The following is a 23,442-nucleotide window of genomic DNA, read 5'->3' as shown; positions in this document are numbered from 1 at the left end:
CCCCCGGGGAGGAGGAAGGGTTCGGGAGTCTCGGGATCTGCTCGTTTCCGTCGTGCCGAGAACGAGATATCTGTTCGGGAGCGTCTCGATTCGGGAAATCGTTCTGGAAGCGCTATTATTATATCGCGACGAGACTCGAGGCCAATCGATGTCCGGTGCGCGATGAAATAAAGCCGAGCACAAAGGCGGGGACCGGTCGAGGGCAGGAGGACAGGAGGGGTTCGGTAGGAAGGAAGGAAGAAAGGTTGTCCCTCGCTAGCTTCGCAACCTTCGGCTTCAAGGGTACAGGGCCGAGTACGACGTCCCCTCAGTTTTTCGCCCTCTCCCTCTCCGTGAACGTCTCTCGCAGGGGGCCTGGAGGCTATGGGGCTATGGGGCTATTATGGCGTTGTTGCTAGCCAGCGTTCGCGCGGAATGCAAAAGCTGGCGAACGCCGAAAAACAGCCTGACGCTTCCACGAACTTCGTGTTGTTGTCCCCCTCTGGGAGAGAGACGGTTGGTTGGAACCAACCGAATTCAATACACAAGGTGCGTATTTCTGTCGTTTCGTATTCGTATGGGAAGCTCTCTTGTTCTCCGCCTCCATATTCGGATAACAATTGATCGTCGAAATTTACTTGAGATATTCTATTCTTCCGTTATCGTTGAAACGCAAAGGAAATATTTCAAGGCTTCTTCTTAACTGGCAAGTAGGATGGATTGAGAATTTTTAAAGCGAACGTCGAGGATAGGTTGAATTAGGGGATGACAACAGGTTAGGGTCGCGCAACAAGGGTTCATAGCTGTAATCCGGGTTTATTCGATCTTTTTCGTCGTTCTCGATTCCGCGCAACATCCGATCGATACGACAGCTCGTTAATTGAATAACGCGCGAAGAGGGGCGGGACATTTCTCTCTCTCGATTTCTCTCTCCCTCCGTGTCTCTCGTCGGTAGAATTAATTTACCGAGTTAACAGCGCAATTAGTTGGCGCTGCGTTCGACAACACTCGACACAGCTGCGTGAAACGGAGAACCACTGGCGGAGAAGGAGCTTTTGCCCGGTTCACAGCCCGAAGTGCAATTCGGGTTAATTGGGGAACAAGAGAAACGTAGAGACAGAGGAGGGGCAGGGGGGAAGGCAGCCGGCTTCGCTTCAACTTGGGTACTTTGGCCGTTAACTCCGGCTTTCAGCCGACCGAACCTGGAAAATCGATCGGAACCGTCGAAAGAAAAATACTGTCGCGTCGCGTCGCGTCTCACCTTGGGATAATCTCGCGTTGTTAAAATACGGAATTCGAAAAATCGTGAAGAAAGCATCGTATCCCCGGTTCCGTCATCGAAGTTCTGTCGTTGCTCCTCGATGGTCCTTTCGCGCTAATGAAAGTCCTCTGTAAATATCGGCGGACCACCCACGCGCTTCGGTTCGTCGTCAAGCTGTACAGGGACGTTCCATCGAAATCTCGTTTGGCGCACAAAGGAGCCCCAGAAACGCGATCTAATCGCTCTGCCGTGGCGGCGTAATTTCTATTCCAAACAGGCTTTTCACGCCGAACGTTGTCTCGACAGATAGTCGGAACACCAATCTGTGCGTACAATCGAGCCGGGGAAGAGACGGTTGGGCCTCTCGGTTCACGCGTTCCTGCTTGTCGAAGGGAAAACCTGTATCGCTTATCCTGAATGATCCAAAACACGGTGATTCCCACGAGAAACTCGAAACGTATAAAACGAGAGAATAAAAGAACGGAGGGATAGAGAAGTTCCAAGGATCGTGACGGACAACGCGTTCCACAGAAGTTTCTTTGTTGCGCTCGGTGGCCGTTGGTTGTTCGAAGTTCCTAGCGCGTTTCTCGAAAGGCGCAGCTGGAACGGCCAGAGAAAGAGAGAGAGAGAGAGAGAGAGAGAGAGAGAGAGAGGGCAGAGCCCACGGCAAGGCTGACTGCGGGCTCGGTCTTTTCTACCCGAAGAAGAAAAGAGATAAAGAAGAAGAAGGAGAAGGGGATACACCGAGGAGAGCAGAAAAGGTCCGAACCTCTTCGCAGGATTCGGTCGTCCTTCGATAGGGCCGAAGGGCCGTGGGGCCTGTCTTGTTTTCTCTATCCTCTATCCTTGCTGACCGAGTCGCAAGCCAGCGCGAACCAAGGGCAGGGAAGCTCCTCTGGACTCTACTCTCTACTGCCGACTCCCAACTCCCAACTCCCAACTCCCGACTCCCGACTCGTTTCCAACGGGGGCCACTGGCCCCGGCTATGTGGGATATACCGGACGACCTTGGGCCTCATGGCCAATTTGCGAGGTCCATTCCCTCCAGATGGGCTCTTACGGCCGTCTTATTAGCCACCGAGTCGCTTCTCGCTTCTCGATTCTCGATTCTCGCTCGCTTTCCCCATCCTCCGTGGAATCTCCTCCTCCTCGCTTTTCGGCGCGTCAACCGACATATTTTTCTCTACCGTCCCCGACAAAGTCCAACGTCCGGCATATCTCTTATGATCGTAAGCAGCAGTGAAAAATACGTATATTCAATTTTTCCCCTCGCTTTTCTTCGTTTCTCCTTTTCTGGAATTTCTAGCGAAGATCGAATCGAAGATGCGAGGCCTCTTTGTTTTCCTTCGAGAACAGAAAGAATGGAATACACGCCTACCTGCCCGTGGATCTGGTTCGGCTCAACGACGTATGAAAATATTTTGCTCGTTACGAGATTTCCGCGAATTTACTCGCGTTTGATTTCTCCAGAAGAGTCGTTGCTAGTTCTTTCGCACGAAAACGAACAATGGAAGACGCAACGATGAAATTAAGAGCCAAGATCTTGATCGTCGGTCTCGTCACCTTCGAACTGGCCGACAAGTCGAAGGACCGATTCCAAAAAAATTGTGGCGCCTCGAGTTTTATACCTCGGGACTCGTATATAATACAGCGGCAACATTCTCGTTTCATTTGCTTTTTCTTTTTCTTTTTCTTTTTATGGGACACGAAAGCGAGCAGAGAGCCCACGCGTGCACACCGTCTTGGATAACGACGACTAATGATCGGTGAAGAAACTGAAATTACCGGCGGACACAACGGGGAACGGCACACGGTGGACGTGGTATTTTCAAGCCTCGGGTCCGAGTATTCGCCCCGGATCCGCAATTACGTGGCCTGCCACTCTTATTCGATTACCATTTGTAATTTCTCGTCTTAATGGTCGTGGAAGGGGATACCGGCCGTGGTTGCGCGTGTTAATCCACCGATTCAATCTTTTTGTACGTGGAAGGAAGACAACGGGAAAAACTTGCCCGTTTAAAAAGCGCCTCGCGGACTATGCGGCGCGGCGTACAGGTACTCGTTTCAGTAAACAAACTAACTCGCAATCAGCTGGTAGCGATCGTTTTTTACTGTTGCCGCGCAACACTATAAAATTATAATCGCCTCGCTGAATAATCACTGTCGTAAACTCGATATTAAATTTCTTATTCGCAGCGAGTATATCGTCCGACACGAGCTCCTCGAGTTATTTTTCCTCTTCTTATTCACGCTTTGACTGCCAAACTGGAAACCTCAACGAATTCCATAAAATCGAAGTGAGTTATTTAATGAAATAAAAATACAACGAATGGACAAATAATTCCGTCACTCATATATGGGTGACATATATGACAGTCAACGTGTTAAGGTCATTTCTAATTTCCGTTCCGATTCGAATAGAGATCCTCGAGTATTTGAAATCTGTCGCGCGCCGTTCGTCCATTTGACGGATTTCAAAATTACGCGTGCTACCGTAAACGAAAGGCCGTAGAATTCGCAGCACGCCGAAGCGTAATTTTTTCTTCTCTTCGTAGAAGAAATTCACGCATTGAATTTTCTGTCCGAGCAACTCGAGCCGATCTGTTTTATCGTTGCTTTTCGAAGGCAGGCCGAGCTGTTGCTCCCTCGTACCGTGGCGATCCGACGGAGTTCGCGGCAGTGGATTTCTCTCGTGGAACAATTGTTGTCGCGAGTCCGTAAGATCTCCATTCTTCTCGCTTACGGTGAAATTAAAGCCGCGGGAGTATGCATCTCGGATGATTCTTAGACGAGATTCCGCAAAGCTTGTGCAGCGATCCGGGCACGAATCGATCTAGCGAAGTGTTACGCGACCGTCTATTTCCACGGCCATCGGTTCCGCCACGTGTATGTGTGCGGCCATTAAAGTCAATGCCGAAGCACACGCGACACGCGCGGAGGCACGTCTATCATAGGTTCGACGCTTTATCGAATTTTATCGTAGCGACATGAGGCTCGCGCGTGAAGAGAGGCCAAACCCACGGTCGCTCACGGTCGGCCTGGAGTGGTCTTGTTCTCGTTCTCTCTCTCTCTCTCTCTCTCTCTCTCTCTCTCTCTCTCTCTCTCTCTCTCTCTCTCTCTCTCTCTCCTTGTCTCTCGGTGGAACGACGTCGCGCGTCTCCTCGGCCGGTTCGTGCGTCTTCGTCGAAGCGACAACTCGGCGCGTGCGAAACGGCCGAGAGAACCGCAGTCGACGTCTCGCCCTTGAAGAGAGTTAGCCTTTGTCTTATCACAGTCGGCTTGTGCCAGGCATCAGCCTTGACTTCGCCCCTCTCGATCCTCTCCTTCGCTCCCTCGCTCTCTTTCCCCTACGCTTTGCTCCCACTTCGTTGCCAAGTTTACGGCGAAAATCACCCGGGGACTGGCTCTCGAAAATCTTGTCGAGGCTTTTCGGAGATTGAAAGAAGTTTTTGCTCGTCTTACGAAACAGGAAAACGAATCGAGCGTATTTTCGCGCGGAAACAGAGTCTTACGGGTCGAACGTGTAGCTCTGTATGTACTTCGAATATATGTATCTGTATTCGACGTATCGCGATTTCCGAGCGTTGCATAATTTCTCGTTGACGAGTCATCGAAGCGCTACGCGCACCACCCCGGTTAATCGTTACATGCAGTGACCAGCAACAATCTTTTTCCGGAATATCCGCGAGCGATCCACGCGGATAACTGTAACCGCACTCTTGGAAACCGCCCAAACGATCGTTCGAAAAATTACGCTTGTTGAAATTTTACTCCATTTTGTTCCGAAGTGAGACAGCAACAGAGAGCGAGAGAGAGAGAGAGAGAGGGAGAGAGAACGGCGCTGCGTTCCGACGAGTGTTTTCAAATTAATATATCCAGCTGGAATCGCGGCCAGGGAATTTCAGTGACTTTTCCGGCGATAGCTACCTCGTCCGGTTTCCGATTTCTGTCGACGATCTCGGGTTTCTTCGCGTCTCTTCCATGTCCTCGTTTCTATCCGCCACGGGACCAGATAAAACCGCGAGCTTCCGACCACGAGGAGCAACACGAAGCGACACGAGCGGCGCGCGATTTTATTTCCCCGAACGTCGTCGTTACCATCGACCAGTTTCTTCCCGGTATTATAAAACCAGTCCGAATTCACGCTACGATGCACTTCGATTCCCTCTTTTACGAAGACTCGAGCAGCCCTCACCGGTTACGAAATATTCAAAACGTCTCGTTTTCTCGATCGCGTTTCATGCCAAATCCCGTTCGAACGGAGTACAGCGATTTCTCTGTATATGTCGCCGAGGCCTAGATGATAAATCTCGCGGAATTATCCCCACTTGCGCGGGGTATACCCCGTGTTGTTGACATATGTCGAGAATTCACTGAACCAACGCGTACGGAGAACTCTGTCGAGAGCGAGTGTACGGTGGTTCGACAGATCGGTCTCGCTTCATTTTCTCGAGCGAAAATGAACGCAACGGCGTTAATTAGCGACGCTTCGTGGTTCACAGGCCCATCCGGGTTCCGAATCCGTTGAAACGGAGGCGTGGGCCAGGCCGGAGAGCCCAGGGGAAAGTGGAACACCGCTGCTCGCCGCGCTGGTGAAAACGAGGAAGTTAGGTGAAAACCGCGTGCACCAAGCCCGAAACAACGCAATTACAGCGAACGTATCGCGTTCCGAGAATAAATACTCGACGGAATCAGCTTCCTCGGCTTCGAATATTATGAAAAAAAAAACACGATCGAAGACGTGTTGTTTCCACTCGCAGAAATCGTCGCGCGCGTTTCACATCGATTCCACGATTCGCCGTCGTATCAATTCGACTTTCCTGGCCGTCGAGGTGAACGAGGCCGACCCTCCGCCGGAGGGTTGTTACCGGTATAGGCGAGCAGCCCTTTTTTCGTGAAGGGAGCGGGCGCGCGCACACGTGTCGTTGGTAATTGTTAGCGTTATTAACCCTCTTGGGCTCGAGTCGCTTTGAAAGGATCACGGGGCAAGATCTGAGCACGTCGCTGCCCGGGAAACGTAATTGCATGGTCGAGGGGGTCGTAGAACTTGGATAACTCTTGGCCCGAGTTGCCGAGGAGTTAATTCGATGGTTCATTTCCGTCGCAGATTCGCGACCACGAATTAAAAGGAAACGTGCCGAGCCCCGCTCCGCTCCCTTTCTCTTTCCACAGCTTTCGAACCGATTCGACAAAACTTCCGGCAAGTTCGGGTTTCGCATCCGGTGTGATACATTCCGGCGAACGTTATCGCCGTCACAAAGGCGTCCGACGGCCCCCTTGTCGCCGGATGGGTTAATATCAGTGTGTTTTTATCCCCTTCCAAAGGACAACGTTTCTGCCCGTTGCTGCGAAGAAGACTGCCAGGGCAAGAGGAAACCCTTCCTGCCTATTCGTAATTCGAATCGCCGACATTGTTAACCGAGATATCGAGATATTGAGATGGAAATAGTTTCTCGAATCCAGCCATTTGAAAATTAATTCTCCAGCTGTCGTTTAACCAGAACGCATCGAAAGCGTTAAAAACGAGCAAACGCGATGATCGAATCGAAACGAATACGAATGGGGCCCGACATTCGTAGAGGCACGAGAGATGCAACACACGCGACCAGAGGCGTACACGTGTCTCGCGTCTCGTGTCTACGCCGCACCGATCCCCGATAAGATATGGATCTTTTCCGGAGGATAAATCGAGTCCCCGGCCACGCGAAAAAGACTCTCGTTCTCTCCTTTCACTTTCCAATGCGCTGCACAACCAGCGGATAAGAGAAATCCCGCGATCGCGTTGCTGTCGCCGAGCCAAGAAAAACCGATGAATCTTTACCGGCTCCGGCTCCTGCCTCGCCGAGACGACACGAGACACCGATGAAAACGCAGACCGCAATTGGTGCGTCATAGTCCGGGAAGATCGTAAAAATCAAATTCAAATAACACCAAAATCGTCGTACAATTACTCAAGATCTAGCGGTTAAATCAAACGAATAGCTGTCGCATTAGAAACGACAGAGGGACTAATGGATCAACAAGAAGTACCTGAAAAAAGAAAAAAAGGTTGAACACCATCAGTGGTACAGTTCAATCGTTTTGGAAAATGAACGAGGTCGGTTATCGAGCGACCGGTATACGATCGAGGCGATCGTCGAAGCGGGAGAACTCTGTTGATTCGCGTCGATTCCGAGTTTTCTCCCATAATTGGCCCGGCGCATGGCGCGCCGATTAGCCGAACGGTGAGCGCGAGGGTTAAACGTCTTCTTCGTCGACGTATCAGCGGTTGCCTTTTACGCAACCTGTCCTCCCTCCTCGTCACCGTCGAAGCCTGCTCTAACTTTCACTTCCACGTTACTCCCACGTTGCCTTCGCGCTAGAATACTATACAGGCTGGATGGTCGGGTGTATCGCGGAGAACGGAGAGAGAAGAGGTGCTCGAACGCGGCGAGCTCGGTGGCACACGGCGGAGAGCAGAGTGCTCGGAGCTCGTGTTCCCGGCAGCAAGCGGCGACGACATTTCGCTGGGAGATGGAGATAAACGGTTCCGTCGTGATCCCCCACGCGGACCCCGAGACCCGAGACCCGAGGTGAACGTAACGCGAGCAGTTTTGTGGGAAACGAGAGACCCGGGGATCCCGTGGCGTGCCGATACCCACGGATTGACTTTTTCCACGGCACGCACGCGGAATGTCGTGTCGCACCGTGCCCTGCCTGCTCGCGAGGACGATCGAGGGAATGCCAATGGCCACCGAACCCGCGCGATCCACTCCGAAATACGTTTTTACGAATTTCACCGGATCTCGCAGGAGTGAAATAGTCGATTAACGATTTGAATCTCGCTACCAGATGCGGAAATCTGCGAGAGCCAGACTCGTACCTAACCTTAGGAAAATCAGGGCCAGTTTCATTCGAGAGCAGGAAAATTTGTTTTTCTTGCGTAAAACGAAAACTATGGGGGATGGGGGGGGAGGGGGGTAAACCGTTTAAAAGACACGAGTCCATAAAAGTGGCCCAGTTTCAGCGAAAGCGGTGGCTGAGCGCAGAGAAGTTCCCCAAAGAGCAAGCGCGCAAGGTACGTCGGAGAGCCGTAGGATTAACCTGGAGAACCGTTGTCCTTATCGCGTTAGCGTATCGATTGGCCGACAGATAAGGGTCGAAAGATTAGGACAAGGCGGCGCATCCCGGTTTCCCGAACGACTCGGGTCCGATGAACCTGCGCGCGGGGGCTAATGCACTCGAGAGAGAGTGTTGATGATGCTCGAGCAGTTGTTCCGTACTTGGCGCACGTGAGCAGCATCGCGTGCCCTGCATACCCTTCTTCTTTCGTGCTTCTTTCACCCCCTCCGGTCTTCACCTCCACCTCCACTTCCTTCTCCTTCTCCTTCTCCTTCGCCGCCCCTTATTCCCGCGTTCGCGTTTTCATCCCCTCCATCGACGTGTCCACCCTTTTCCTAGCATCGAGCGAGTCCCCTTGAAGAAAACGCGATCCGTTCCATCCTCGGCGCGCGGAGGTCAATCAACCGTGTGACTGACCTTCGCTTCTAAACTAGGAAATTTCCCCTATTTTTTTTTTTTTTCATTCTTTTGATGATTGATCGAAGAAGGGTGTCGCTTAAGCGGAGCAGCGACATTTATATTCGGTCTTGCACAACGGTAACTATAATTGCTCGATGTCGTTTTCTGTTACAGACTTGCGGTGAGCGACTGTGCGCCTCAAACATCGCGGGTCAGCTCGAACTTGCACAGCAGCAGTAGTATGGCAGTAAGCCGCGTACCGAGCCCACCACCGCCGGAAGTGAACACCCCTGTGGCCGAGAATTGGTGTTACACGCAGGTACGTATCGACGCAAGAACAACGCTCTATCCCTATGAACCCAGACGACCCAACAACCCTAGCAAATGATCGAGTCCCGGGTGTAGTTGAAAATCGGTCCCTATGGATTCGCGAATCGGTGCAAAGGGAGGATCGAGGAGATCGTTTGGTCGCGTCTGGTCGCGGCGCACGCACTCGCGCGCTCCTGCCGCTCTCGTTCTATTTTTACTGGTCGTCCCCTCGCGATGTGAACGACCTGCAACTAGATATCTTGTTCCTCTCGTGCCCCGCGGATCCTCCGACTTGGCCGTGGAAACGTTCGCGTCCGAGTTTCCCCGCGAAAATGCTCACTGATTCGCAATCTGTCGCCGCGAACGCCTTCGATGCATCGGAAGCGAACCAGTCTCTCGATACAATGAATTCTCGATATAAGTCAACAACACGGGTCTTGCCAGCGTCGTATATCGTCCAGGAGACATACCCTGGTAAGATCTGCGGAAGCTGGGCCCCGGCCATAGTTTACGCAATGAAGAAGTTACGGGCCCTGGTGAATTCTCTGGAAGGATTACGATCGGTGGATCGGATATTGAGCAAAGTGCAGGTTTCTCTCTCTCTCTCTCTCTCTCTCTCTCTCTCTCTCTCTCTATCACCGGGAATCGCAAAGAAAGTACTCTCGGTTTTCAGAGAACGCGTGCGCGATAGGGAGGGGGAAGGGGAGCAGGCACGGGGCCCCTTACCACCGAATCGAAAGTCGATTCGTGCTCCAGTTAACTTTCGTAATGCACACCGATTTCGCCGCGTCAGCGCCGGGTGCAGCCGGTGGTGCAGCAATCGCGCGCACCATCGCCGCTGAATCTGTCGTAACTCGCGGCAACAAGCCGATCGATCGACTCGATAAAACCGTAGAAAGCGTCGCGGCGTCGGATAGCAGCGATGCTGTGTTGTCCGCCTTTCGAATCCGTCGAGCACACCGCGACCATTTTCCACCCTCGAAAACGTAGCCGAAAAGCTTCCGGGTAGGAAAGGGTATCTTTCGTTTGGTCGTTGGTCGTGTCCCTGGCAATAGAAAATTCGTTCGTTCGTTCGATCCTCGCGAACCGCCGCGAGTTCGAAGACCGTGAACACGACGTTTCGTGCCACCGCAAGCGGTAGACTGAAATCCAGCAAGCAGACCCGATCGCGATCCATTTCGAGCGTCATCTACGCGATAGTTCCGAATCTATCAAACTCCCAGCGCACGGATTATCCCAGCTCTAGCCGTTCGGTTCTAATACGTTCGATCGGTATCGGCATCGGTCGCGTCGACCGGTCCTGGTCGACCAGGCCCGCCCCACGCGATATCCCGCTAATGGTCATTATCACTCGTTGCCTTTCATTTCCACGTCGTTATCTCGGGGCACGTGTTCATTCTCGCCAAACCGAGCTGCTCTCGTCCATCGTCGGATCAAAGCGCCGTGAAAATAATGCCTCGAGCCAAACGCTCTCCGAAGCGCCATCGAGCCGAGAGCAGATGCACCGACCATTTTCGCTCCCCCGCGAGTGGACAGGCGAAACGGTACGCTTGCGAACGCGCGCCAATTATCGAAATTGATTTTTGCCGCAAAAGGGTTATTGGCGGGCCGCGGGCCCCCTTTTCCTTTATCGAAACGATTTCTGGTCGTCGTTTTCGACGCGATCAAACTCCCCGAAATTGTTGCTACCGTTCCCAGAGCCAATCCTCGAACGTGTTACAGTGAATTCTCGATATATGTCAACAATACCCGTGCCGTTTTATGTTTACACTCCTCGGCGTACGAGGCCTCACGGGATATACTTCCGCGACGTTTATCGTCCAGGCCTTGCCGACATATATAGGGAAATGACTGTATTGCGGATCGATGAGACTGGCGACGGCGAGGATCTCGCGCGAAAGACGAACCCGTCGAACGAGCGATCCTTTACCTGGCGGTGGTTCGGTGGTTCGGTGGTTCGGTGTTCGGGCACCGTGTCCGCGATTCTACCGGAAGCCCGGACTTGGTCTGGTGCTTGAACCCGTGCGCGCCGCTCCCGTAAACGGACACGGGTGATTCAAGGCCGATCCTCGACGACCGTCGGCACCGGGTTGAACGACTCCCGGGGGCGTCGACCGGGCCTTCTCCCTTCGTGGCCGCCGCCTCGCTCCGCGGTGTTTTCTTCTATGCGGAAACGTGGAATCGTTGAACGTGGCAAACGAACGAGCGCCTCTTCCCTGCCTGGGTCGTGTCCTGCCCCTGGGCCTGGTCCTGGCTTTCTGCTTCGTGAATCTTCTTATCTTATCACAACTTCTGTAACGACGACAGTGTCCCGACGAAGTCAGAAATTCCTTGTTTCCAGCGAGCAGTAGACCCCGGGGATTCGTAGTTTTCGTTGATCGACGATCGCGTGATCCTTAACCGTTGAAGATCCGCGGTCTAAACGCAAATCGTATCGTTGTCCGAATAGACCGGACGTTCGACCATGGAACCACCGCAAATGATCCGCCTCGGTTTTACTCGTTGGCGGGAGGGAATAAATCGGTACGTAAACTGTCAAACTCTTCCGTGTTCCGTTTAACAGGCGTTTAACCGTCCCGAAGCATTTACGAGCAGCCCGGTGGTACGTACACGGCGAATCTCGTCCGGCGCTAAGAGAGAGCTTCCGCAGAATGTTGTTCCGTCCCGAAATAGACTCCGGAGAACGATCGACGGCGTTTGCGAACGCGAAACTGGATCGGACCGTTGGAAGACTCGGTGCCGATTCGATCTCGAAATCGTTCCTGAAACCCCGACGCTGGTTTCCCATCGATTTCCCTATCGATTTCCCCATCGATTACCCCCATCGAGGCTTATCGTTTCTCCACGGACGACCGGTCTCGCGTACCGTCGTTCGACGGAGGTCTTTTCACGGCCGCGATCGATGGAAGCGCCGATCTTTGACCCGTGCTCGTTCCTGAAACGCGCGTTTCAAGGACGATTATGGTCGATCATCGCGGGTTGAACGACTCCCGGGGCCATCGACCGGTACACCTCTTTGGTTCCTCGTTTCTCGTTCCTCGTCGCCCCGATCCTTGGAAACGAGCGAGTCGTATCGATATTCCCTCCTCCGAGCTGCTTAACAGTACCCGGGTCCGATTAACAGTATCCAGAGGATCGGTGGGTGGCACGATTTCGCCCAGCTCCATATTTCTCTCCCTCTCTCTCTCTCTCTCTCTCTCTCTCTCTCTCTCTCTCTCTCTCTCTCTCGTGTCTCGAGTGTCTGAAATTCCTCGCGACTCCGATGTCGCGACGCTTCGATTACCGGCTCGTTTAAGTTTAAATAATCGGCGGCCCGGTTCGTTGGCTCTTCAACTCGTCTTCCTACCTCGAACGATCGTATTTAAACCTTGTCCGCGATAAGACGAGTCGACCGAGTCTCGTATTCTCCCTGTTTCATTCATTTCCGACGTTCGTTTGCTTATTTTGCCGATTATTCTCGCGTGAATCGTGTCGCGATAGCAAACTAGATTATCGTTTAATTATTGGCCCAATTCGATTGGCCGTTAGCTTGAACCGCGTCGGTGTTTATCGGCCGCGAATCACGCGGTTAGCAGAACGACGGGCGTCTTTTACATGATAGCTGCACTCCCTCCCTGTCTCTTTTTCTTTCTCGGCTAATGAAATTTGTCGAGAAGAAGGAGCGAAAATCCGGTAGCCGGTGTTGCGCAAAGCTGACGCAACAAGACGGAGAGGGTCAGTGCGCAGGCCACGTGATACGGCCGCCGCGATGGTGCGAAAGGGGTACACGCGAATTCGCGTTCGAGAGGATCGATCGAACGCGTAGGCAGACTTGGAACACGTCCAGACTGCGTTATTACGCTCGAGGATACGGAATTAGAGTCGGAACATAACCCTCTCGGACGTCGTCGGTTTCTCCGTTCTTCGGATATCCCCGCGGCCCGGGATCAAAACATCGACTTCCTGCGCGTTCGATTCGATCGCCACCCCGGGAATCGTTTAAGAGGGATCTCCAAGGATTTCCAGGGAACACCTCGACCCGGAAGAAGAATCTCGCGGAAGCGATAAAATCTCGGCTCGCGCGTATAAACGCGGACAACGTGGAAGACGAAGCGTGGGTTCAGGGTCGTGTTTCACGACTTCCGGTCTCGGGCCGGTTGAATTTCGCAACGGCGCGCCGCGTCGCCTTCGAATGAACATTTTCCGGCCGTGAACCGTCGTCCAGGGACGTAACTGGTTACGAGATTACACGCACGAGCGTGCGTTGAACCGCCGCGCTCGCTCCGCGGTGAGATAGCCGACGCTGCTCGCCTCGGCTCAGCTCAGCTCGGCTCCGCTCCGCTCCGCGCCGCACCTCCTACCTGTTTCGATGCGAATGTTGACCTTAAACTTCCGATGCGCGAAGGTCACGCCGAAGCGAAGATCATCGAACCCGCGGCACCGCGTATCCTCTTTTCGAGTCGCGCTTCGAACAGTATTTCCCCCCGGAAGAGCACGATCACCTCCTCCGGCAAATTTCAAAAACTCTCACGGTTTTCTCGAAAAAGGAGCGGAATTTCGCGGTCCGAAGATAGGACGCGCGCGCGATAATCGAGAACGGAAGCCCGAGACCGTGCGTTACGGTCGAACCAGTCGATAGGCGGGAACAATTGCGGGTGAAAGCTGCTCGAGTCTCTGTCTCAGAGATCAACAGCGATTTCTACCAGGCTAAAGTTTATATTCGAAAGTTCGTCGACGAACGATATCGACCGGGAGTTTGAGAAGACGCGTCGCGCGAACACCGTGTGGTTCAGAATCATAAAATAGCCACCTTCCGAATAGGATTCGGACGAGCATTAATTTATCGGTGGACCAAATATTAAATCGTTCCATGTCATCCAATTTTTCCGAATTTTGCTCACCTACTTCACGACTCTGAACCATGTGTGCGGCGATCTTGATGTTGTCGAGAGATTGGTGGCGTGCAAACCGATCGGCACTTTTGTCGCGAGCTCGTCGAAGCGAAATAGTAATGGCGGTAATCGGTACGCGGCGTGCAGAGATTACGAACGCGTTGGTTGCAACGAGCACCGGAGGCAGCCATTCCCGGCGAATCGCGAGGAGAATGCTGTTTTCGTTTATGGCTCGCTTCGAGCTACATTGTTCCCGTCGAAAAAGACGATCGAAGCGAAAGAGATCGGGAAAGGAGGAGACTTTCACTTTGCCCAGGGTCGCAATGGGTTGCGTTGCGTTGCGTCGCGTTACGTTGCGTCGCCTCGTCGTGTCTCGTCTTTCTCACGCTTCTCTTTGCGTATCGATAACTCCGATCCGAAAACGTCGCGAGAACGCGGACAAGTGTTCTCGTCGTCGCTCGAGAACCGAGAGTCACATTGGTAACCTCGCGTTTTCGCGTAGGAGAGAACGTCGCCCGAAGATTTCGAAACGAATCGACGCGTCACAGTACATCGAGTCGCAACGAAATTCTTAATTGATTGCAACCGCCGATCGAAATCGATTATCCGTCCCCTTGACGCCTGTTTTTGCGTCCCCGATTCCTTCGCCTCCGATCGCCCCCACCGATCGATTAACGGGGACAAAGAGAAATTTGCCGAATCGAAGGAAACTCGAAGAGGGAACGATTCGTTCGCCGTCGAACGCGTTACCAGCGCAGCAGCGGCGACCGTAATATCGAACGTCCCCGCCCGTCGAGAGAGCCAGTATGTGTTTGAAACCGGAAGCGCCACCTGTGTCGCCCGAATAGCTGATTTTAGCGACGAGCTTCCGTTAGAACCGTTCCTCAAGGTCCGACACGTGGAGAATACGAGGAAACTAATTTAGAATCGGTCGACTAGAGCGTGGTCGCGCTAACGCTTGCCATATTCGATTCCTGCTGAAAACCGGTACTAGCACCACGTCGAGTCCAAAAGAATTCCTTTTTCGAATCTATTTTGCCTGCTTCTTTGTCGTCGAATTCGATTAAAAGCGCACAGACTAGCGCAGAGAAATTACTTCTATAAGACGTTTCACTTTTATATGTTATGTGCTTGGTAGGTTCAGTGTTAACAGAACAGAACAGAACAGAACAGAACAGAACAGAACAGAACAGAAGAAGGTTGCGTAGGCTAGCGCGCAATAGCGATAGATGGACGATAAAAGGGCCCCGTCTCGGACGGATGGCAGACGAACTAGACAAATAGATTTGGCTCCGGGCACGGCTTCGTTCGCCAAGGTCGTGCACACGTGTGACGTCAGGGATCGTTGACTCCTGGGGGCTCGACCTCGACTTCTTCGTCTTCCTCTTCCTCCTCCTCCTCCTCCTCCTCCTCCTCTGCCTTACTCGCTTATCTCTATCTTGTTCCTTCCCCTACCGACGCGACTCGGAACGACTCAAAGCGATTCGAAGCGAAGCGCAGAGTTCAACTCCGCGAAGGAACAGAGAAACGGAATCGTTCGAGAAACTTGGAAACGATTCTTGGAAAAAACGAGACGCACCGATAGAGAGAGAGAGAGAGAGAGAGAGAGAGAGAGAGAGAGAGAGAGAGAACCTCGTTAAAAATCTCGAAAAGTCGTAGGCGGACGAAGGGGGTTCGGATAAAATATCGCCGATATTTTCGGAAAGCACGGAATTTCTTTGCTTTCCGAAAATATTCTTTTTCTGTGGCGCGCACCGCTCAGCGCCGCTCTCGGAAAGGTGGACGTTGAGCGGATCACTCACGGCAGACACGATCTGCGTAGAAAAGAGCGGGAGAACTGCTTCGCAAAGGTTAAATCCTTTTTCTGCGCGTTTTTCAAGGTAATTACGTAAGAGAGACATAAGTTCGACTCGACCCTGGCTGGCTTTCTCGCTCTTGCTCTCGCTCTCCTTCCTTCTCTGCTCGTTTCTGTGTATTCCTCTTGATCTCTCCGTTCCCCAACCCATCTCTAACAAACGCGTGCTCTCTCTCTCTCTCTCTCTCTCTCTCTCTCTCTCTCTCTCTCTCTCTCTCTCTCGGTACTTGTAGTTCTTCGCTGCTCGTCTGCTCGACTACAAGGCCACGATCAATTTAGTCGGCAGGAACCTTCGAGCGTTCCTCTCGAAAAGAACTTCTTTCTGCTCGCTTCGCAAACCTTTCTCTTCCCGTCCCTTCTTTTTCTTCTTCCGTCGTTTTTTCTTTTTTTTTTATTCTCTCGAGACGAAGCTAGCCGACAAATATATCCGAGGACTTTGCCGTTCGTCGAACAACGCAACGCAACGATCGGAACGAAACGAAATGGCGCTGCGTCGTTTGAACGTTCCTAGTTGGGATACTTGAGACAACTTTGAATCTCACTTGCTGTAGACACAATCGTTCACCGTATACAGGAGACACCACTGCTTCGGTAACCAACGTCGGGTGTACTCGCAAGATGTTCCATAATTAGGGTTTCTTTCGCTAGCGAAACGTTGCTCTCCTGAATGTTAAAAATCGAAGACTTACGTTCCTCCGTCGTTCCTCCCATTTGCCGGTCATTTTTTCTCTTTTTTGTTTCGTTACCCGTGCAGAAGAATCTTTCGATTTACAAGCGAGAGAAAACGATGGCGGTGAGGTAACGATTCCGGAATAGTTGTTAGCGCGTAGATCAAACCCCAAACGCTAACTTCGAACGGGACGCATTCTGACGTATGTCGCATTTGAAGGTCTTGTGTGCACAGGTGAAGGTGGTGAAGTTCAGCTACATGTGGACGATAAATAACTTCAGCTTTTGCCGGGAGGAGATGGGAGAGGTGCTGAAGTCGTCCACCTTCTCGGCAGGGGCCAACGACAAATTAAAATGGTAAGCCCGACGATTCCTCGTCGTCTCGATTCAACGTATTACTTCCGCTTCTTGCGCTGCTCTCCGCGGTAATAAATCGCGTCGACTAAGTTTTCTTCTTGGCGTGTTCGATCGAAAGTTTAACTACCGGGGCAAGCTTCTCTTGCTCGAGGAGTGTTAGAGCATTCGAGCGTTCGGGTGCTCGACTACTCGTGACGAGTTCCTGCGCGCGGAGACCCGAACAATAACGAGACAATAACGAGACAAAAGCGAGAGAAGAAAGAGAGAGCGTGTAGACGCGCGCGCAGAAGTATGCGGATCCTCAGAAATATCGGGGTCCCGGCGACCGGCTATGAATTTTACATGAACGGTAATTGATTTCCAGGTGCCTAAGAGTGAATCCTAAGGGTCTGGACGAGGAGAGCAAAGACTACCTGTCCCTATACCTTCTTCTCGTCTCGTGCAACAAATCAGAAGTCAGAGCAAAGTTCAAATTTTCTATCCTTAATGCCAAAAGAGAGGAAACCAAAGCAATGGGTAAGTCGGAGTCGATCTATCTAGAAACCACCGTAACACGTGTTTTCGCACGGGAGATGAATGGGGATCTCTGTGTATTGTTCCGTTTGCAGCCGCAAACGGCCAAGAGTAATTTGTTTTTTATTTATTGCGATCCCACGAGTCGTTCGGTGGCTTCTGTGCGTCGTCGGCGGGCCTCGAGAGTCGCATCGATGATTAACCGATCGTTGTTCCGCCTGGGTTTCAGAGAGCCAACGTGCATACAGGTTCGTCCAAGGTAAAGATTGGGGCTTCAAGAAGTTCATTAGGAGAGATTTCCTGTTGGACGAGGCGAACGGACTCCTGCCCGACGACAAACTCACGATATTCTGTGAGGTATATACCTTTGTATGTTAATTGTTTAATACTCGCCCTTGTTCCGTAACTCGGTGGGCCGTTTGTCGAATTAACGACGGGACGTTGTGGCGTTCGCAGGTCAGCGTGGTGGCGGACAGCGTCAACATTTCCGGTCAGAGCAACACCATTCAATTTAAGGTCCCGGAGTGCCGGTTGCCCGACGACCTCGGTCTCCTCTTCGAAAACCAAAAATTCAGCGACGTCACGCTGACGGTCTGCGGGAGAGAGTTTCAGGCGCATAAAGCCATACTCGCAGGTGAGACTGCCGGACTGACTACTTTCGATCGTGTACTTTCGCGTACGGTCCCCTCTCGCTACGGATACCGATTCGGGGAGAGACGGTCTTTCGCGAGCCCTTCGGATCAATCGAAACAACGAAAAGAATCGGTTCGATGTACAGTGAATTCTCGCTATATGTCGCCGAGGCTTGGACGATAAAGTTCGCGGAATCATCCCCACTACCGCGGGGGTATACTCTCCGTGAGGGGCCAAGAAACTCTCGAGAGACTTCGGTCGCCAAGCGTAGGTCGCGTGAATCAAAGAATAAGATCCGTGGCTAGACTCGTGTAGATGTAAAATCTGTTTCTGTAAACTCGGTGAAAAATACCTTTGCGACGAAGAAAGAAAGATCGGTCGCCGCTAATCCACCAGCGATTTTGTTACGCATCTAGCTCGAAGTCCGGTGTTCTCGGCGATGTTCGAGCACGAGATGGAGGAGAGGAAGCAGAACCGCGTGGACATCACGGACGTGGATCACGAAGTGTTGCGCGAGATGCTGCGGTTCATCTACACGGGAAAGGCGGCGAATCTGGAAAAGATGGCGGACGATCTGCTCGCGGCGGCGGACAAATACGCGTTAGAGAGGCTGAAGGTGATGTGCGAGGAAGCGCTTTGCACGAGTTTAGCCATCGAGAACGCGGCCGACATCCTAATCCTCGCTGATCTTCATAGCGCCGATCAACTGAAGGCGCAAGCCATAGACTTCATTAACACGTAAGTGGTTGTCCGTTTTGAACGCGGCTTTCTTTCACCCTCGGACGATCACGGTGCTGATCAATTTTCACGCGAATAGTCGTTCGAGGGCAATTTCGCGAAATCGGAATCGGTCGGAGACGACGAGAGACCTTGTTAAACCGACGGCGGTTCGTTTTTTTTTCAGACACGCGACAGACGTGATGGACACGGCGGGTTTCAAGTCGATGGTTAACTCGCATCCACACCTGATAGCGGAGGCGTTTCGAGCGCTAGCCACCCAACAGATACCGCCGATCGGTCCGCCCAGGAAGCGAGTGAAACAGAGCTGAAAACAATCACCGTTGACACCGGGCACGACCTCCACATCGCCCCCGCCTATTCTGCATCCCTCATGAGAAACTTTTTTTCTGTACAGTGATACAAAAGTAGTGTTCTAAATAAATGTTTCCTAGTGCGACATCCTCTGGTCCACTGCGAAAGGAACTGTGCGCCGAGGAGCAGAGAGAGAGACTGTCTCGCGTGCGAGCTTTTCGCGTTGTTTCTCGAGGAGCGGCCCGCGAGTCGGACCAAAAGAAAGAGAAAGAGAGAGTGTCAGGGAGAGAGTGAGAGAGCGAGCGAAAGAGAGAGAAAGAGAGATAGACAGACAGACAGACAGACTATGTTGTGATGCGATGGGTCGTCGACGTTGAAGAGAGAGAACCGTGTCTATCACACAGAACCGGAGTGTAGCGACGAGAGAGTGCGAAGAGGAGAGGAGAGCACCAGTGCGCGCCCGCGCCCGCAACACAGAGAAAAACAGAAGCCGGAAATTGAGTGTAACCAACGATGACGATGGGTTCATCCTCGGAAGGGTTCGGGCCGACCGATACGGACTGGGACACGATCGTGCGATACTCTTTTTCGCGTTGCGCGCCGAGTAACCACGTACGATTGCTCGTTCCTCGTTGCTCGTTGATCACCCATCGTCTAATGTCCATCGTCCAATGTCCATCGTCCATCGTTAGCCTCGAGTGGCCGCTCGAATGTCAGCGATCCGTCGATGCGCACCGTTTAGAGAGTTTCCCATAGAGTGGGTCTGCTTTTCGTTTCTACCAATCGAGGTGTGTACCGAAGAATTCGTAGAAGCAACCGTATTATCGAGCGGGAGAAAGAGAACGATCACAGAAGCAGCCAGAGGACCAACGCGAGATTGAAGCTCGCTGAAATTGCTACCACTCGTTAGACACATCCATGCGTACACGCGCTCTTACCCACACGCACATACATACATACAGACAGCGACAGATACACGCAGACAGATCATCACGTACACGGTATGCACGAAGGAAGTTGTGATAGACGTCGGCCAGGCGATTAAACATTTTGTTCCTTTGTCGAAGAAGAAGAAGAAGAAGAAGAAGAAGAAGACGAAGAAGACGACGACGAGACGACGATGAAAAGAGATGAAGAATGCATCGAACGATGTCCCACGCATGTTCCGACGCAACGAAGAAAAAGAACATTAGATATATGCTATGTTTACTACCGATAGTGATTTTTAGTTTAACGGAGACCCACACAAGAGACGGATACGAACGTGAAACTCTTCCAGAATGAAGAAAAAAATGACTCTAGTTAGGGTTTTTTATGATCTCTTTCTCTCAAACATGTACGACTACTACTATGATTACTATTAACGCTACGCAATCTGTGCCCCCCGCCCCTGTCCACCCGAAATCCACAATTTTTTTTGTATATTTTTTCGTCCGCGAATACCGCCCCGCTGCCCCTAATCTCAAAGCTGGATTCTTTGGACCGTTGACTGGTCGACGAATATATTTCGTTCAATTTTTGTGTTCTCGTTTACTTGTTCGAAGTTTCTACCGTTCGCGACAACGTGAATTCGATTGTAATCGCGTTCGTCGTGGGATAAATCGCTTCGAACTGTTAGACACCGAGAGACGTTAACGATAAGAAAACGCTTGGCTCCCCGATTCACGCGATTACAATATAACGTGCGGTTGCGGCGGCTGTTCGAACGCAACTTCGCATACGGATCTTTCGTGGAACGCTTAGAAGAATAGTAAAAATGATTATTTGTAAATATTCGCTGCGAGCACACTGCAAAATTCCGTGAAACGGTGTTTGATCGGTTGTCTGACAACCTGCCATCTCAACGGATAACGGGTATCCAGTCTGATGCGGCCTTTATTTCCACCCTCCTACGAACGATTACTAGGCACAGTTTGTTTTGTTTTCTCGAGTATTGCATAGTAGATGAAGTGATAGATTCGAATTATTATGATTATTATATTAATTATTATGATTATTATTATTATTATTATATTATTGATTATATTAAATTTAGGGTTGTCCATAATTTATCGAATTTTACGTTGATTATTCTCAAAATGTCTATCTTACTTGTGCGCAGGATTAAAACGTACAATAAATCGGACAAGATGTTACACGGAAAAATCGGAACGACAAAAGTCGAGTAGACGCGTGCAACCCGATAACTATGTGAAAAGAAAATACTGCTAGATACACGGGACTTAGGAAAAACGCAAAAGGGACACGAGAGAAAGAAAAATCAAATCGTGAGCGTGAGAGAGAGAGAGAGAGAGAGAGAGAGAGAGAGAGAGAGACCGAGAGAGCGTGAGCGAGTGAACGGAATGGGGGATAGAGTGCGCGTGAAAGAGAGGTAGAGCGAAAGAAAGAAAAATGTAAAATAAAAGTTAGTCAATTATATAGCACGAAATATTAATCGTTTTTTATGTAATTAATTATTGAATTGTGAATTCGTGTGTGGTCAATGATCTGAATTATGGGCAACCGTGAAAAGCTGAAACGAATAATCATCATTTAGTACCGTACTGGCTTCCTGATCCTCCGACCTAGCTTTACCGAACGTTTTAAATACGGAATATATACCATAATACCATTACTTGGATGTAATGATATCGACGATTTAATGCCATACATGTTCTGTGATAAGACCACTGTAATTACCGCAATTGTAATCATTCACACGTACACACGTACATGGACACGAACATACAGGTACACGTGCATGCACACGTATACCATGGACTCGGACAGACGGACAGACACAGTCGTACATACACAAAGAAGACACACACAAAACCACAGAGAACCACGTAACAGACACACGCGTATACATGTACACACAGTTTCTAGAACTTCTGATGATCCTGGCAGCCAGCGGAAAAGGATTAAACAAATTGAAAGAACGAAAGAAAACTTTAAATCTTTTTATGAAACGGTCGCTACAATCCGGACAGTCCCAAATCTAGCGTCCCTTTCGATTTTAAGATTTTTACTCTGTACATATCTAAACTGTATTTTATAAGAACCGAACAAAACCGAAAAAACGGAACCACATACTTTTATGAAGGGTACAATAACCAACTATAATTTATTTCTATTTTACAGACTGTGCTAAACTCATGTTCCTTGAAACACTAGCGAATGCTTTAAGTAAACTATGTAATATGTACATTGTCGACAAATTAAAATACGGATTAGAGCATACTTTTTGCGTGTTTATCTTTGAGCCTTGACTCGTGCGCGCACAAATGCGCATCCTATTTCGATTGGAGACGCGCGTACACGCGTATCCCATTTTCTTGTCCAGGCTCAAAGAACGACCGAGGGAAATAAAACAACAAAAAAGATCCTATGGGAAACATAGTTAGGGAACGTTTTTCCACCGTTTTTTACAAGACGTTTATTTCGAGTCCGTAGACCGTTAGAGCTTGAAATGAAACTAAAAAATGGCAACAACAACAACAAATATAAGGCGACGAAGTATGAACGCAAATTTAAAAAGAAAAACGCAAAAAAACAAGAAACAAGAGAAGAAACGAGAAATTAAAAATTGTATAAGCGGTTTAAGGAACAGATTTGGCCGTGCTCGCTCAGATTTTAACATTTCGTGGAGAGAATGAAAGAGATAGGATAGATACGGAAAGAGAGTGAGAGAGCGCGCGTGTGCATGTGTGAGAGAGAAAGAAAGAAAGAGTGAGAGAGGGGTAACGATTATCGATAACGAACGAAATCTACGTCCAATTCTACCCATTCTATCTTTGGGACTGTACGGCGAAATATCTCACGAAAACAAAACTCGTAACGTTGAATGTCTTTTTCCTAAAAAAAAAGAGAGAAATGGAAAACGCAGAAAAAAAGAACAGATTTCGACAAAGAGAGGCGCGCGAGAGAGAGAGAGGGGGGGAGGGAGAGAGAGAGGGTGAGGGTGAACAAGAAACAAAAAGATACATTAGATGCAATTCTTCGAACCAATCTGCATAAGCGTATGACTGGATAATTTGATAAACTAAGTACAATTAAGACAAGTGTTACCTCATCATGGAAAAGCAGCGTGCCCGTGTCGTGTTAGCTACTACTGCGCTGCTGTCTGATACACACTTCCGTTGTATATTGCATTTAAACCCGAAGAAAGCTTTTTTGTAACGAATAGTTCAGCAGTGGTAGCTCGCCGATGTTATACACGGCATCGTTGTGATCATCGAACCCAGCTCATACAAACGTTCATTTTTCCATTTACTTTAAGTCATTGCACCACATCAAATAAATGACATTTTCATTATATAATCGTGACAACTTTTACAGTGATTTTTCATTATCCCTGGTACTTTCGCGTTGTGGTTGCGAAGCACAGAGAGTGAGTGAGTGAGAGAGAGAGAGAGAGAGAGAGAGAGAGAGAGAGAGAGAGAGAGAAAGAGGAGGAGAGGGGAGGGGATTGACAACGAGAA

The 23,442-nt window shown here is 50.5% G+C and overlaps 1 protein-coding gene across 4 annotated transcripts in view; it reads left to right on the top strand.

Moving 5' to 3' along the window:
* Positions 1-22,459, top strand: part of Rdx (BTB/POZ and MATH domain-containing protein rdx) — a 30,228-nt gene extending 7,769 nt beyond the window's left edge. Inside the window, exons 2-8 of one of the 4 annotated variants that reach the window (XM_076795269.1) lie at positions 8,915-9,059; positions 16,680-16,801; positions 17,166-17,317; positions 17,544-17,683; positions 17,771-17,948; positions 18,364-18,685; positions 18,852-22,459. In XM_076795269.1, coding sequence (XP_076651384.1) covers positions 8,915-9,059; positions 16,680-16,801; positions 17,166-17,317; positions 17,544-17,683; positions 17,771-17,948; positions 18,364-18,685; positions 18,852-18,996 — 1,204 coding nt within the window. In that variant the 3' untranslated portion in view covers positions 18,997-22,459. Of the gene's footprint in view, positions 1-8,914; positions 9,060-16,664; positions 16,802-17,165; positions 17,318-17,543; positions 17,684-17,770; positions 17,949-18,363; positions 18,686-18,851 lie in introns of all 4 variants that reach the window. The other 3 variants (XM_076795268.1, XM_076795267.1, XM_076795270.1) reach the window with 3 other exon arrangements.
* Positions 22,460-23,442: the final 983 nt, after the last annotated feature.

Source organism: Halictus rubicundus, chromosome 10, assembly GCF_050948215.1.
Source record: "Halictus rubicundus isolate RS-2024b chromosome 10, iyHalRubi1_principal, whole genome shotgun sequence".
Lineage (NCBI taxonomy): Eukaryota > Metazoa > Arthropoda > Insecta > Hymenoptera > Halictidae > Halictus > Halictus rubicundus.
Note: the sequence above shows the minus strand (reverse complement) of the source record. Positions and strands in the feature narration are given on the sequence as shown.